Raw genomic sequence first — 17,592 nt, forward strand, 5'->3', positions numbered from 1 at the left:
AATTAAGGCAATTAAATACTTGAAAAGAAAATATTTTTTATAATATTTTAAAAATTCTTTGAACTATTTACAAAAATTTAAATAAATCTTTATTATTCTATTACTTTTAATAAAATTTATGTATTTTTATTTCGTACTAAATAGATCTTTGTAATTAATAATTGATTAATTATTATTAATTAAAATATCATTTGTCATTTGATATTAACGTATATTGACATAATGGATATAAAATATCACGTGATCATATCATATCAATATGTCACGTTAGTATTACGTGATAAAAAATGATAAATGATATTTAGACTAATGGCAATCAATTAATCATTTATCATAAAAGTTTATTTGATTCAAAATAAAAATATAAAAAATTTGATTAAATATAATAAAAAATAGAAAAAAAAAATCTCTCCCCCCCTAAATATTACATTTCTTGTCTTGCATTAGGGTTTGAAAAGCCAAAAAAAGAGGGACAAACTTAACATTCTACTTTATGGGATTTGTCAATTTTCTTAAACAAGAAGTTTGATTCATGGGAAACCTTCCCAATGCATGTGGGAAAGCAAGTGAAAGAGACAAAATGATTTGGAAATCTATTTCAATGGAACCAATTCTGCAAACTGAGAAGGGACATTCAATAAATTGTAGTAGGAACATTTAATTTTCAATCAAAAAACAAATGCTAACTCAATAATAAAAAAAAAAAAAAGGAAGAAGAAGAGAGAAACTAATAGACATAAGACTCCATTAGATTGTCGAGTTTCCATCATAGTTGCACAAACGTGACTTAATGTTTCATAGGCTGTGATTTGATGTGTGTCACATGGTTGTAGCGACTTTGGACTTTGTACTTGAAAAGAGTAGAACAGTAAGTACGTACAATCAATGTGAGAAACATGCACGGCCTGCCTGCCTGCCTGCCTGCTTAACCTAACAACCCCCCAAGACAGATGACAATAAAATTATTGCAGTTTGGTAACACAAAGGCCTTATTTATGGAAATTGTGAGATAGTAAAAACAAAATATTAATGGTACTATATAGGATCACAATAATGCTATAATTAGGGGAAAAGAATGCTACAATTTCAAGTATACAATTATTATTTATTATATTTATATCATTTATGAGTAGCCAGAGTTGAGCACTGGTATAATACTCCTGAGAATATACCATCCAAATTGCATTTGTCGATCAAGGATGGGATGCTCTAGTCATGTAAACCCTGTAACCAGTATCCAAATTCTGAGGAGTTATTACAAGGAATATCTCTAATAAGTACATATAACATTACCCTTTTTTTTAAAAAAAAAATAAGTAAGAAGGGATGATAATTACATTGGTAATGTCTACCATTGTTATATGTTTTTGGATATATTCCAAATGTTCACTGTTGTACATGGTTGTACAGCATAAAGAGAGGATAGGTACTGACGCAAGGGACACCATGAACAAGCAGTCCAAACTATTAATTATAAATCAAGACATTTTAACCAACTCTAGACTTTTAAACGCCATTTTGACAACACGGTTTACGTAATGCTTAACTTTTATGAAACTGCACCATCTTGCTACAAGAACCTGCTATGTCGACCGAGTACTTTTATCTGTAGTGATATTCTGATCTGTAACAAATTTCATGAGATATCCGATGTAGAGAATTGAGATCAATTTAGGACGAGGCTCGATGTAACAAATTGAATTGGCTAATAGGAAAAGTTGTATTGTTATTTCTATAGAATTCTGCTGTAATATAATCATTTCATCTTATAGATTGTTCAAGTTTTACCCATATAACCAAGAATAATTTGAAAAATGAGCCAATGATTATGGAATAACCACTTTACAGACTATATTACCCCACAAAAGAATCAAGTCAGTGGATTCCTATTTTCAATTCCAACTTGATTGAATGGTTAATGGGGAAAGTTGAAAAAAATCCTATACACGATTTGGTATTTGACTCAACCTTCCCTCTCAAAGAAACATGAAAAAAGGTTTTCTCTAGGTCATGGCATTGCTAGAGGTGCTTTCGACAAATCAAGATGATTAAGCCGGCATGTCCCCAGAAGGGTTTCAGGGAGCTCCTCCTGTGTATTACCCTGCAGAAGTAGTTTGGATCATAATCAAGCCATCAAGTACATTACACCAGCTAATTAAGTCATTCTTCAGTTCTTAGCTTTTAACTCACTAGAAGTCCAAATTTTCAATTGTCTCTCGAAACTTAAGAGAAAATTTCATTCAGATTAACATTTTGACTTGTAGTAAGGACCTGCCTGCCTACACATGTAGGACTAAGAGTCTTACCTGTATCACAAATGCCAATTCCATGACCAAATTGTTCAGATATCCGAGAACAAGATTAGATACACCCCGTGCCACTGTTGAGGACCCGACATCAACTTCAACCTGGAATTTAAATATATTTGAGTATTGGCAGATGGTAGCACAATAACAAGTTAAGGATTCACAAAATCATCTCATGAAGAAAGAAAAAGAAGAATCACAAAACCAAAATACTATATCAGTGATATATTATGGTTGGGGAATCGATGTTTAGTGAGTTACCAAGTAACTTTTCCAGTTTTGAAGACTTGTTTTTATCAAAAGAATCTAAAGACTTGATAAAAGCATATCAGCATTTGCAATACATATCAGATTCAGTTTCAGTTTCATAGAGAGAGTAAAAGCAATAACAAAATCAGCATTCGCAAGTCATATCATCCTTAGTTTTGAGAATTTGGAAATCCACCTCCAAGTAATTTTGCCCGCGAAAATAATGAATCTCAAGAGGTTGTCCTATTAAGCATGCTTTCTTTCCAACGCTTTGCTTGACTATCCATGATCCCTGAAGAGGCAAATTATTAGGCACAACAGTGGAAGTAAACAGCATGAAGCCTGAAACTAGTCAACTACAGTTTTTATGCTAAATATCAAAGCATTGCTAACCTTAGAAATGTAAGGTATGAGCTTAAATCTTGAGTTCCTATAGGCATCAGCTCCATTTACGAAGTTGTATAACAGGGGGTGATCTTCCAAAGGAGTTTTTATCATGTAATACATTGCTAGGGTATACATAGGTGCTCCTGGAATCTGATTCATGATAGGGGATAGTTATATAATGCAAATCTTAATAAGAACAAAGACAGCAATTGAGCATATAAAACAATCGAACAAACCTGCATATTAACAATAAAGAAAAATTCTGGTCCACCTCGTGCTGCATATTTCTGCGTGAATATGTATACAAAGTTATTTTTCTATCTGTGGTTTGTTTCTGATAGGTTGCCTATGTTTTGCACAGATGTTTAATGACATGGAATCAGTTATTAGAAATTGACATATAATGCACGTAAAAACAGTTCAAACCTGAACAATACCACCAATTCGGCTGCCCAGATCATCTTCTCGTTTGTCAGACATGAGCCAGTCAGCCCCTACCATTTGCATCAATGTTCCTTTTGCCTTGATCTACTCAAAGAATACAGAGTTAGCATATAAATTAAAGGTAAACAAAAAATTCACATTTGCAGATCTGGAGAAGTAGTCTTCACAATTCACTGGATACATTTGAAGGCAGCCTAAATCAATATTTCAGCATTAAGGATATATTCTTGTTTCTCAAGTCCAACTTTGGGGTTGGAAAGATGAAGTTGTATGGGTTGGGAAGCTACTTAATGTGAACTCAACTTGAATGAAGTCCTTAACATCTGAATTTTGTTCCAACAATAAAAATTCCAGAAATAATCTCACTTCAGAAAGCCGAGTGTTCTCTGTGTGTGTGAGTCCGTTGTCTCCATATTGTAACTTCAAATTAGGGTCAAATTATTCCTTTATTTTTGCCACCTTCATTGCGATGATTCAAATTTTCTAATCGGGTTTCTTGCCATCTTAAACCAATAATGTTAAGTTCTAGCAAAGTATTTGTTTCAGAAATCAACATTTACTATTAAATATGGTACATAGCCCAACAATCAAATCAAAGCATAAAGCTGCTGCTGATCAACAAAATAATCTCCATTCATAGAAGCAACGCATGTAGGACTTGATACTCATCTTCCCAATGAGAAAAGTTCATCATAAATGCATTTTACAGTTCAGTATATCAACTAGACACTCCTTCTTCACAAAGTTTATTAAGTTCACCTTCTTCAAACTTATTGGTATTTCTATTTCTAATCCTTAACTTTTAAAGCCAATCCTTAATCGACAATTGTTTGAAATTTAATAGTCTACCATCAACATTAAACAAGTTTCAATTTTGTATATGTATGAAAGCAAGAATCCAACTTTACCAAGAAATGGTTAATATACACATGCACATACAAGCATGTTTATGTACATATGCATGTATCTGTATGTGTTTATTTACATATCTACACACATACAAAAACATGTATGCATGTGTGGATGTATGTGTGTGTGTGTGTATGTATTAATACAAATTGCATAATTAGAAGGTTTGTGTGAAAGAATGTCTTGAAAAGGTTGTAGTAATTTCAAATAACCTGTCTACATTTTGAAAGCAAAACTGAAGTGAATGAGTACCTTTTGGTGGTCTTTCAGATAATTTTTACCACGTATCAAAAACGCAGAAGGATCGCCAGCAGACCAACTGCAAGGTAAAGTACAGGTTGGGTCCTTTTGGAGAGAGGTTCCGTAAGAGCACATTATGCTGTCTTCCCTAGCCACCTCTTGTAAGTCCATGTAACCCTTCTTTTGAACTGCAGCATGAAAGGTTGGATACTTGATGATCACAATATAATTATTTAAAAACAGATAAAGATGCATTTGGTCCACTAATTATCTTAAGCAAGTTGGCTGCATAATAGAACTCACTTGCAAGATCATGCAACTTTCTCACTAAACCAGCTGCTGATGTCAATTTTGGCTGTTGTATGTTCTGCATGTTTCATTGTGAAAAAAAAAATGGTAAATAAATTGTATAAATCAATAATAATGGGAAGATCAGAGAACTAATTGATATAAAGTTCCTTTGCCAAGTCACATTTAGCACTTGAAGGTACAAATTGGTTTTGATTGCTATGTAAAATAACCTTCATTGAATAACTTTATAGCACTAATTGAGAATAACATAAAGAGGGATGAAAAGTCCTTCTCAGGTCTGCTTGAAAGAGTTGATCATGAAAAATCCTATCTCAGAATTGCAGTGCTAGATTCACCAAGCAAGTTTCTTGCCAACAAGATATCCAGAGTCTATAGTGAAGAAGTTCACTATATTTTTTTAAGAAGGGCGTGATTTGTAGACACTTGAGGTCATCCAATTCCATTGACAGTTGCATGGAAAAATGCAGGGAAGGCAGGCTCCCTATACAATGGGAAATTTAAAAAAGGTTTCTGCTACCATCAGACTATCAGATTCAGCTTCCAGATTCTGGTATATTACAAGGATATATGAATAGTCAATACCTGGTCAAGTTATTGTGGTTCATATGGAGGTTAAGCATTAAAACACAGGCTAGAACAATTGAGCTATAAAAGCATAGATTACAAAAGGGAAAGGACAGCCATTGCTTCACTGGCCTCTCTCCCTCTCTCCATATTTATGCATTTGTGTGTGTAAATTATAAATATCGTAATAGCTTTGCATTTACTTCATTTACATAGCAGACACTACTATTCGTAAGAGGAAACAAATGAACTTTTGAATGAAGACAAAACAAGCCAACTTTGAAGTGAGATAGGAGAATAAAGCACTCAACCAAATAGTTTGTCTAAATTACTTGCAAAAGCAAGAATTTAAACTTAGAGACTAGGTGAGTACCAGGGGGCGCTGTTCTGAACTTGGTTCAGGAGGCCACTCACTCTCCAAGGGATCATAATCTGTGAACTCAGATGCTTCCGGAACATCAAAGAACTCATCAGGTGCTTCATTCAGGCCCATTAGACTTATACGCCCAGATGCCTGTTTTTCCACCTCATTTTCAATTAAAGCATCCTCCTCAATCTTTATCATCTCTTTAGGACTTTGAATTTCCATCTTAACATCCTCTCTTTCAATTTGATGCAAGTCTATATCCCTTGGCCTCTCTCCAGCTAAGCATTCAGAAGAATAATTTCCTTGTTTAGCTGTGAACAGCTCCCTTAAGGCTGCATATAGTAAGTGCAAGAAAACATTTAACACAACATTGATTAAAAAACTACCAGGAACAAAGTTCAACCATTATTAATGAGCAGAGGGATACCGGCAACTCTCTCAAGCATACGAATTGTTAAGGACCTAGCAGCTGATGGACGGAGATATAATTTCCAGAACCTCCAATCAATTGCAAGCATGTGTTTCACTAGTGACTGTTTTCCCTGGTTCACGGGAGTGATAACATATCCTCCACCTATGTATTTTCATAAGTAAAAGTTCAAAATGGCAGAACAATTTCCATCAAAACCATCTGTACAGTCATGTTTGGACAATGGAATTGGGAGAGGAATAATGAATTGAGCTATTTAAAAAACAAAATAAGTACAGTTTGATGACTAGTTAAGCAAAAAGAGCAGCCAGCTCAGCAGGCCTTGAAGCCATGTCTATTCCATTGATTTCTTGTCATCATCCATTTCCATAGTCTGGTTCTGTACAAGCCTCTTAAAGTTAATGGTAAAACTTCAAGAAATCAGTTGTTTGTTGATCAAATTATCAACATTTTAAAAATCTAAACAAACTAATAGGATAGCTATTGTTGGCAAGAGCTCCAAACATACAAACGTCAGTGTGCCTAATGTTTTGGTCAGCTCTGAATCTTTAAAACTGAATTTAATTCCAGTAACATCAGGGGTAATTAACATTCTGCTTGTGATTGAATTTGACTTACCTTGATGTTTCAAAATTAAATTTGATTGTCAACAACACAAAGAATATACAAGTTGGGGTTAAACTATAAAAGTTTCAGTTCTCTACCAAAGCTAGCAATGTAGCTTATGAGCTAGAATGATTGACCATAAATGCAGGGCATGAGAGCTACAAACAACCCAACCGAAAAGCATCAAATTTCCTATGGATAATTATCATCTTTACAATACTCATTCATTATAAAGAAGCAATATAAGAGTAGAGTGAATGTAGTTTTCGTAACTGGGTCAAGTTTGAACAAGAAAGCTCTTTTGAAGGTATGGTGCAAACCAAGACACAGCATAAACTAAACAAGAAAAAGTTAAAAATAAAAAGAGAACAAGTGGCTCCTCCAATTTTGACACTCCTGGCTTATGGCTTGAGCATCATTCATGATTTACTATTGACAAAGGAAGAGAAGTATCTGTAATAACATTATAAATGGTGCCTATGAGTGTTAATTCCTCCATCTTTCACAATACCATTGTTGTTCTAGTTGTCAAACTATAGATGTGAGCATATCATCCAGTTTGCATTATCAATATATATATATATATATATATATAAATCTAAAGCATGGCCAAGACAGGAGGATAAAGAATCTGAATAAGTCAGCACAATGAGTGAAGCTTGCATGTGTGATAAATAGACGACCTTTACGTTTCTTCCCTATATTCAACCATAAACCTGACTCAAATGCATTAATCAGAAGAGAATGAACTTTTTAAATTTCTAATCCAAAGCATACATTACTTTTAAGGCGAGCACGGACATAGCCACTTTGGGGTAGACACTTCTTGTGAAACACAGAGTGGTACAGGATCACTGTGACAAGAGCAGACAGGGAATATTAAATTAGAAGACAACATTTCCAAAACTTCATCACAACAAAATTTCCTTAAGAATTTAGTACCATAAGTCCCATCATCCTCTCTTCTCCAATAGCGTTGAAGCAGTAAATCTCTTCGTTTCATTCCCCTGCAGCAAATTTTGTGATCAAATCAACTATACAAAATGTAAGAAGTGAATTCTGTTTGAGAGGCATAGAATCTAACCAAGGTAGCCAATCACTATATAACTGCTTGTGAATGATATCTGTATGACCATCAAGGTGCTCAACCACACTGCCACGATAGAGACAGAAGTCCCATCTGCAAGACAATTGATTATTTGACATCCGGACAGAGAAAAGTCCAGTAAAACAAGTAGTTATTATGGATATTTCTCATCTAAAACACATACAGCATACGAGGTTTTGTGTAATCAAAAATCATCTGGTAACTCAAATCCAAAATAAGGTCCTCCCTTCTGCTTTATAGAAGATCTAGATCGACCCATAACTTAAGAAAGCAGGATTAGTTTACTGGCGTAGGATTTTTTTTTTCTCTCTCTATAATTTCCTTGGGAAACAAACTAGGGAATGTCTGAGGACAAAAGAGAAAAATCTAACGAAAAAGTAGAGCCTACCACATCAGAAAACTTAACTTTGGTGCAGTATTATTAGAGTGTGAGACGTTTGACCTGAATGCAAATCGATATATGTTCAATTAGGTTTTAGAACCAGGCATGGCCTCCCAAATTTAGGACTCAAAACTAGCTACCTTATTTCAAAATGAAGGTAATAAATTGGTGGTGCTATTATTGAGCATTTCAGCATTTTTTTCAGTCAATAGAAAATTTTTTGGGGACAGTGAATAGATTTGATACTTAGATGGATGTATGAGCATTCTATGATATTTATGAACAAAAAGAGAAGGAGAACTTTTACAATACAATACTTGTTATATATATAGAATGATAGGTAAACTTGCAGCGTTCTTACTCTGATCTTGCAGGACCAAGAGACATGACCGCCCGGAAAATGGTCTCTGAGGTCTCATCAACCACACCAACAGCCATTATTGCCGGATGATCATCCCAATGCTGAGAACAAGAAGTTTCTTCAGCCAGAAAAGAAAAGATTGAGTACAACCATCATGAATATCCAAAGAGCAACCTACCCCACCACGCGAATCCCCATCTTTTGCTTCTTTGAAAAGGCGTAACCCTGTGTTAGCAACACTATTTGTCAATGATGCATGCATTGATCCACTTGAATTGTGGTTAGAAACTTAAAAATAGTACCATTCTGACAACCAAATATCTTCCAAGGTGAGGGTGCAATAACATCAGATGTCATTGCCTCTGCATGAACAGATGAGCGAAATGGCCAATCAACAAAGTTCTTGATTTGTGCTGTTTTTGCACTACCCAATCTGTTGGTACAGGAAAATGGAATTTAAAATGTATACAAACTAACAAACTGAATAAGGCAAATACAGGGTAATCACATGCCACACCTGCTGCACGAATGAATTAGACTGTATTGACTAGTCTTTTAGAAGTTACAACATATTTCAACATATAAAAGACCAGCAAAATTCACTATCTGAGAGAAGAGCTTTCTAGTAGCATTATTCATGATATCATTTGAAGATGTTTCAGCTTCAGAAAGTAGGAATGGATAGGCCAGAATGCTAGAGGTTCTCTCAAAAGAGTAAAGTTGTGGTTACAGCAAACAAAAATAGGGAAATTCCATTCCATGCACAATTTATTTCTCATGTGTTTGAGTTATTAAAAATTTTACATGTCTATCAACATGTGCTACTAAATATTTCCAGAATTCCATGCATGTCTCTCTATCCATTTAAAGTGTAGACAACTACAATAATTTGCATTTCAACATTTTCTTGCACCTAAAAGTAAAAATATATTGTAAACGAAATGAGGAGATTATCAACTATTATTACCTCAGAGATGGCCATCTCTTCTTAGGAAAAGCTACAAAATTCTTTGCTTGACCTGGAGACTGCTAAAAAGAAATCATAGAAGATAAGGCTTTTCATTGCAACAATAACCATTAAACTCACAGGCTGTAACTTAATAGTCTCAAACCTTTAATGCAGCATCCTTCAAGCAACGAATCCATACTGCTGCTTCCTCTGAACTCCTTGCTCCTAACTGTGAAGTTCAAATATTAGAATGACTTGCTGGCTGATAAATTTTGATATCAAAATGAATAAAACCAGCTCACAGTTCACACACCTTAAGCTGATCATTATGATCCAAAGTACTGTAAAGGGTGAAAATGAAGAAGACCTACATGTGGTAAACACTTCATAAGCATTAAATATCGACGTTGCAGCACTAAAAATAAATATCAATTCTTCTGGAAAATAAATGGGGGATCTGTGATCACACCTTTTTGTGAATGCTCTCCCTTCCATCGTCTGTAACCCGAATGCATGAATCTATCATTGCACTTCTAACAGGCTCCTGTAAAAGAAGAGTTTCAGATTGGCCTTATACTTGATTTTCTACTATAAAATCCTCGCTGAAATTGCAAAACTAAAAATAATTACATCTTGATTCAGCTGGTATTACATATTTTAAATGGGACCATAATTGGTAGATTCCTTGTATTTCAATGACAGAGTTCTGGTTAATCCATTTACAAAATTATTTATATGTGATTATGGCAAAATATGTTTGGGAGTGGTACTTGAAATCAAGCATCAATCATTTCACATATATTACTAGAAATATTTCGGTCCCTTCACCCTTCAAAATAACCTTTGCTATTGTGCCCCATTCACTGCTCCATCCTTGCAGTTTTTTTCATCTTCAATCATATCTGCTATGTCAAGCACCCCAGCTTTGATCAGACTTCTATTTGTAGCTTTCCTCTTTGATCCAGGATGTGAAAGTTTTCATGACATAATGTGAGCAACATTCCCGAGCAAGAAACCTCCTACTGCTATTCGTGAACCCATTATGAGAATCTCATAATGGTTTCTTTGGCACTATAAATCATATTCTTTAATTACAGGAAGGAATTGGTACACCAAGATCTGACTTTGTGGCCAACCAAGTTCCAAAGATGAAGCTAAGGTTCTATACATGAAAGGGTTGAAAACATCAAATCTCAGTTGCACTTTTATAGCTATTAAATTGGAAGACAACCGCAAGCCATCTATAGCAAGGTTTAGTCCATGGAAGTTGGATCATCTGACTATAATTTGATCTTTAAGTTCCACCAGACCTATATCCACATGTAGCATTATTCTCTGTGCCTTCTATCTTGTCTTCTCCGTAATCTCATTTCATAAATAAAAGCTGTCTTGGGGCTTCACCACATGGCTAGATCTCACTTCCACTTATCCAAAGTGTTTCTGTTTTCTTTTATATTATCAATACTAGAACACATCAAACTTTCTTCAGAAATGTTGGTAGATCAGTTTGGTCTCATCTAGATACAGGACTTCTAAATTATCAATTTTAAACCCCGATGAACTTGCACTTGATCACAAGAATTGTTAGGGGTAGACAACCTCCAAGATCAGCACAGAATGGTAACGAGTATCATTCCACCAAAGTACAACATTTCCTTGTATAGAAAAACTGAATACCATGAACCTGGCTGCAAAGAATTTCACAATTCAACTGGCAAACCTTATGTGCCAGTTGTGTATTCAAAGAGTGCCAATACCACAGATTCTTAATAATTTCTCAACTCATCCACGATTGTAAAACATGTAACATGATTTATAATCAGGAGATTTAAAAGAAAAAGGGTAAAATTAAAAGGAAATAAGGAAAAAATCTCATGGTATTATTAATTTCAAGTTCATCTATGTCCCGCCATCGACAAAACTCAGAACCATAAAAGATGTTACCAAGATATGAAAAAGAAGAGTTGAAGCCTATGATAGCGCTGCAATTGTGGAACAGAGGATTCCTTAAATGTTAAAGCCCTCAGCAGAATTTGAAAAGAAAGACCCTAAATTGGATAAATACAGTAATTTAAAATGAATTGCTAGTCCTTTGCCTTCTATATTACTTGTTTCCTACGGCCATCAAGAAACCAGCCATAAGATATAAGGATTAAATTCATTTTTTTTTCCAATACAAGAATGAAAATTGAGAATGAGCAAAACCTTTAACCATAATATAGACAGAACCAACCACTCAAACAAACCTGAAATCCAGAATATATATATATATATATATATATATATATATAGAAACACATACACATGCATTTTACACTCAAATTTCGAAGGAAAACAAATCACATCAGAATATAAAACCAGAATTCAAACACCATTGCCTCATTACATCAGAAAATCCATAATTCTCATCAGTACAGAGCATGTCCTAATACCAAAAGACCAGAAAAAAAAAAAGTCATGACATTTTTAGATTCTGCAAAGTGGGTTCTTTTCAAACATATCAAAATCCATAATTCAATCCCGAAAAAGAAAAAGAAAAGAAGAGAAGGATAAGACATGAAAGGAAGAGAGAAAGGTTACCTCTTTATCAGAAATGGGGATTGCTTTATAGCTCTTGAGAGCATTGTTATGAAGAATGAAGTAACGTTTGCGTGAGAATTGTAAGCCAAAACGATTGGAACGTATAGTATATAACCAACCTTCCATTTTAGCTTCCATTTCTTACAATCATTCAAAGAAAAAGACAAACCAAACTTTTCCTCTTCTTCTTTGTTATATCCTTGATACCACTACCTTCTCCTCCTCCTCCTCCTCCTCCTCCTCCTCCTCCTTATAAAGTCTTCAACTTGAAACCAGAATATTTATTGCATGGCTATGATTTTTATTTATTTATTTATTTTGGCATTGAATGTAGACTTTGAGGGACCAAAAACAAAATGATCCTCTGATCCCAACTAAGGGAATCAGAGAATCAAATTGAAGGAAAACCAGACTTCTTTGAAATTTGCAAGGCAAATCAAACTTTTCTCTCTTTTCTTTTTCTTTTTTTTTTTTTGGTTTTGTTTTCTTTGTTTCCTTCTGAGTTTGCCCTTTAAAACTCTTCTGTTTTGTTTGTTTCCTTTTTTGAAGTGGTAACTAATTTTGGGATCTATGAAACAGAACATCGACACCAGTAAATCGTTGTCTCCACGTGTTAAATTACTAAATTGCCCTTTCCTCTGCAGCCCACACACAAAAACCTTAAAAGCTTTGTTTTTAATTTACAATTTTTAAAATTATTAACAAAAGCTTTCCTTTATTTAATGGATTGAGAATTAACTAAAAAATAAAAATGGTTGAATAAAAATGTAAAATTTTTCTCAAAAAAAAAAAAGTATGCTCGAAACTTAGGTTAATAAAATTTTTATCGCATCATAATGTTAAATTTTACATAGTTATAATATGTCGGTTCAATGATTTTTGTATTTTTTTTGAATTTAATATGGTTCATATTTTAATAAATAACCGCTTCAATGAGATTTTATATGCTGAGATCTTATGATTAAGCATAATTCAATCTAATAATGCGTACAAAAGTCATGTTTATTTGAATCCTAATAGTTTTATATTTTAGTATTACAATTCCACATGTTGTGCCACAACAATATTTCAACTATTATATCCTCTTAAATCATTTTTATTTTTTAAAAAATTAATAAAATATAATTTTGCGTTTGCCCATTTCTATTCTGCAGACATTATAACTAGATAAAAAAAAACACATAATATAAACTAGATAGACAAAAGATAATGCAAGATTATAAAGGGTAATATGGTAAATTCGATAAGTAAATTTCGTGGCTTTCATTAAACTTTGACTTGGACACGTGGTCAAGTCGAACAAAAGGGTCGTTAAGAATTAATTACGATGGAGAAGTGGGAGAAATTGATGTCTAATTACTAGTTTTAATCATGAATTATTTTCATTAATGCAATATTTTATATTAATGTTATTATTATTATTATTATTATATTTAGATTCAAATATTTAACTTCATAATATTATAAAAATTTAATTAATTATAAAATTTTCTCTAACAATATTAATTTATTTAGTGCACAGTATTGGTTAATATTTTTTATGTTAACATATATTTTATATAAAGAGTAGCTTGAATTTTCAATTAAAAAAAACAAAGATAATATTTTGCAAAGTTTTAAAATTATTTTAAAAAATTAAAATTAATTTTTTATAAAGTTTAATTTAATTTTTATATTTTATTTTTAATTAAATAAATTTTTATAATTAATAATTAATTTATTATCATTAATCAAAACATCATTTGTTATTTTTAATATCACATGACACTAACATAATATTGATGTAAAAAATTAAAATATTATGTAGTTATATTATATCACGTGATTATTAATTATGACATATTAACATGTCGTCAACGTCACGTGATAAATAAGTAATATAACTATTAATCAATTCAAAAATATTTTTACATATTAAGTATAAAGAAAAAAAGAAAATAATAATATTATACAATTATTGTTATATAATAAATTTTAGCAGGTGTTTTCACTTTAGATTGGCCAGTACAGAGGTGGCAAAGCCGTGAAACCCAAAGAAGGGAGTGACTGTCCTTTTTGCCTAAAAAAAGAAGAAATGGCGGTCCTTCCAAAGATTGTCCAAGTTCCATGCAAATGCTTCTCTGCCTTTTTCCTTTCTTAATTACTTGGTCAAAATAATTACCAAAAAAAAAAGAAAAAGAAAAATCCCTATAATCACAGGTTGGAGAAATGGGTGTGAGCCTGTGACAGTTGCATAATTTTAGACATGAAAAAGACTTGTAGTAAAGGTTGGCAGGTAATCCTATTGTCTCGGTACTTAGATATTTTGACTTTGACTAGGTTTTTTTTTTAAAAAAAAAGTTAAGTGATTAAAAAGATAATTAAAACTCAATTCGATTTTTATTATTTATCTTTTGTTTTATATCCATTTTTTTTATTTTTCTTTATGTTTTTAATAATTAATCAAAATATAACTATGAATGACTCAATAAGAGTTAAGTAGTGAGACTAATTTTTGCTAATTTTTTCTTGAAAGGTAAATTTTAATGATTAAAAAAATTAGTTTGAGAGAAATCTAAACCGCTTACATAAAAATATATATGGTTAATATTTTATATTATAACATACCAAAAAACTATTTAATATCATGCTATCATAATAAAGATTTCAAATAATAGTGTAATTTCGTAAAAAAAATAAAAGGTTTTTTTTTGAGAAAAAAATTGACAAAAGACAAAAGTACGTAATTAGTGCTTATTTGGCTTTTTTTTTTTTTTCAATTTATCCACCTCTTAAAAGTAAAAGTCAGGTCAAACAAGAATTTGGAAAAGTTCTTAAAAAAAATAAATAACTTTTTTCTTAAAGAATAAAATTTTCAAAAAAAGAGTTTTATCTTTTTTTAAAAAGTCTCTTTTTTAAGAGTATTTTTTTTATTTCAAAAATTTCTTCATTTATTAAAAATAATGTCAATATTATCTGTTTTCATTTTTATATGATTTATTATGGATTATAAATTTTATGCTACATAAAAATACTTTTTATACTTGTTTTCATTATAAACAAAGGGATCTGTGATTAATTCAAAATTATTTATTAAATACTTTTTATGGTAATTTTAATCAAAATTAGAATTTACATAAATTATTTTGTCAAACAACTTATTTATTAAAAAAACTTATAAAAAAAATTTACCAAACAGATTTAGCTTAATTTTAAAAATTATTATTTTTTATAAGAGCTTCATAATAGTTTTTAAGTTAAAAAAATTTTAGGCTAAACAAGCTCTTAATAACAACTGGTAAAATTAATTTCTTTCTTTAGTAAAGAAACATCTTAGATTAAGAAACCAAATGTTGTTAACATATCTAACTTAATTAATCATCAACCAATCTAATATAAATAACAAAGATACATGTTACAGCAAAGCAAGATGGTCCATAATTTACTTGAAAATAAATTAAAATTTAATAATTAGAGAACAAAAAATATTACTATAATTTTCTGCATAACATCATAAACCCTGTTAAATTAAAAATTAAAATAAAGAAGAATATTGAAAATTATGTTTATTAATTATTACCATTAACTAAAGATAACCATTCATTTAAATTGGTAGGTAACAGTTAGGTAGTTATTAAATCAATCTTATTTTTCAAAAATTAATATTAAATATATATAGTTTGTTTAGGTATTTAGTAAATTCAAGTGTTAAATAAAAATTGCCTAATTAATAATAGTACTTATCAATGGACATAATTAATTTTGACAGCTATGTAGGTAATAGCAATTAGATACAGTTAATAATGATCTTTATGCCATTAAAAGATTAATATCACAAGTAAGAATAGAAGTCATCCCTATTGAAGGATTCATTCAATGGTTCTTTCTATTTTTTGAGTTGGCATAATTAAAGTTAATAACAAATAGTAATATTCAAAAGTCAGATTTGTTAATTTAAGGGGTATTTGTATTCTATGTTTTTCATATGTATCTTTTTAGACCTACTGTTTTAAAAAGTTACTAAAATATTTAAAAAATTTAAATAAATTCTTAATTTCTCTAATCTCTATAGTTTTATTTCAGATGATATAGACTTATAATTAATGGTTAATTAACTACAATTCGTTAAAACACCACTTGTTGTTTAATGCTTACACGATGCTTGTATGAAGAGTGAAACTGTTACATAATTATATTATCATGCTATATCAACATGTTTCGTCACTTTTTAATATGACATGTTAACATATCATATCAACATCATGTGATATAAAACGATAAATGATGATCTTATTAATAAGAGTTAATCAACTGTTAATTATAAAAATTTATATGACTAAAAAAAAAATATAAATGCTCGATTAAATGTAAATTAAAAAAATAAAAACTTATTTTAGGGAAACATTGCCAGTATGACAGAACCAGGAAAATTAATGAAAGAAAAACTAAGTTAAACCCTAGAATTGGTCCCTAAATTATCTTGCAATAAAGAACAATTAATAAGTCTACAACTTCAAAGCATTAGAATTATTCACTTGGGCACCTAATTATTATTTTCTAAATTCAAGACTTTCAAATAAAACATATACATTTTACTATATTAAAATTTAAAATTTTTATTCAAATCTCACCCAGTGTACAAACTCTAATTACATGAAATTATCTTTCTATTAAAAACTATTTGAAATATAAAAAATAATTAAATAAACTAAGGAGGGCAAGATGGGAATTTTATTCATTGATGAAAACAACTAATGTTAGAAATTACATGCCATCATTTTGTTAAAGGGAAGACATCTAAATTTTATAAACTATGTATTGTTAATTATTTATTTAGTAGAAAATATCTATGGATAATTCTTTTTTTATTTTAAGAAAAGATGACTAATCAAACTTGACTTTTCAAGCAAGGAATACTGAAAAACCTTATTTGCCCGTCTAATTTTAAACTAACCTAATTTGATAAAAAAATTAATGACCTAATTTTATTTAATTCAAACTCAAAAATAATTTGAATTTGAATGGATTGAATTATATGAAAAATAAATTAAAATAATTTAAATCTGAATAATTTATCTAAATTTAATTTAATTTTTTAAAAAATTAATAATTTATATATGAAATAACTCAAACTCAGAATAACCTTAACAAAAAAAATCTTAAATTAACTTAAAATGATCCGTCTGGACTTGACCCATCCCGTTATAAAAGGAGATACTCATCTTCCACATTAAAGAATCGGGGACAAAGAGCATATCCTTGTCATACACTCGTGTCAATGTCATTGGCTTAACCTTTCATCAAATGATACATTTACTCTTAATTTCATTACATAATATCTAAACAAAAGTTTTTTAATTATTTAAAAAAATTGAATAAGTATTTATATGTTTATTGTCTTCAACCAAATATTTATATT

General features: G+C 30.9%; 1 protein-coding gene across 2 annotated transcripts; it reads right to left on the reverse strand.

Moving 5' to 3' along the window:
* Nucleotides 1-1,703: 1,703 nt before the first annotated feature.
* LOC110425376 (protein ENHANCED DISEASE RESISTANCE 2-like) lies at nt 1,704-12,716 on the reverse strand. 2 transcript variants are annotated; one of them, XM_021440276.2, is made up of 21 exons: nt 12,195-12,716; nt 10,084-10,158; nt 9,928-9,981; nt 9,778-9,843; nt 9,633-9,694; nt 8,968-9,098; nt 8,844-8,890; nt 8,666-8,766; nt 7,899-7,994; nt 7,757-7,821; nt 7,597-7,668; nt 6,206-6,352; nt 5,785-6,110; nt 4,839-4,902; nt 4,548-4,723; nt 3,369-3,470; nt 3,179-3,229; nt 2,949-3,092; nt 2,752-2,847; nt 2,307-2,408; nt 1,704-2,101 (listed from the first exon to the last, which is right to left on the reverse strand). In XM_021440276.2, exons 1-21 carry the CDS (start codon nt 12,330-12,332, stop codon nt 2,009-2,011), a joined length of 2,208 nt encoding a protein of 735 aa, XP_021295951.1. In that variant the 5' UTR covers nt 12,333-12,716; the 3' UTR covers nt 1,704-2,008. The 2 variants fall into 2 exon arrangements, with proteins under 2 accessions (XP_021295951.1, XP_021295953.1); XM_021440278.2 differs by having other exon boundaries at nt 1,706-2,101; nt 9,633-9,691.
* Nucleotides 12,717-17,592: the final 4,876 nt, after the last annotated feature.

Source organism: Theobroma umbraticum, unplaced genomic scaffold (assembly GCF_002168275.2).
Source record: "Theobroma umbraticum cultivar Fairchild unplaced genomic scaffold, ASM216827v3 scaffold_81.0, whole genome shotgun sequence".
In the NCBI taxonomy this organism is placed as follows: domain Eukaryota; kingdom Viridiplantae; phylum Streptophyta; class Magnoliopsida; order Malvales; family Malvaceae; genus Theobroma; species Theobroma umbraticum.

Bases quoted from the DNA above. Each gene is read 5' to 3' on its own strand.
- LOC110425376 (XM_021440276.2), bottom strand. From the start codon at position 12,332: ATGGAAGCTAAAATGGAAGGTTGGTTATATACTATACGTTCCAATCGT. The intron at 3,230-3,368 runs GTTTGAACTGTT...ATATTCACGCAG, and splicing joins GAATTGGTGGTATTGTTCAG to AAATATGCAGCACGAGGTGG. The intron at 2,102-2,306 runs GTAAGACTCTTA...CTACTTCTGCAG, and splicing joins AATTGGCATTTGTGATACAG to GGTAATACACAGGAGGAGCT.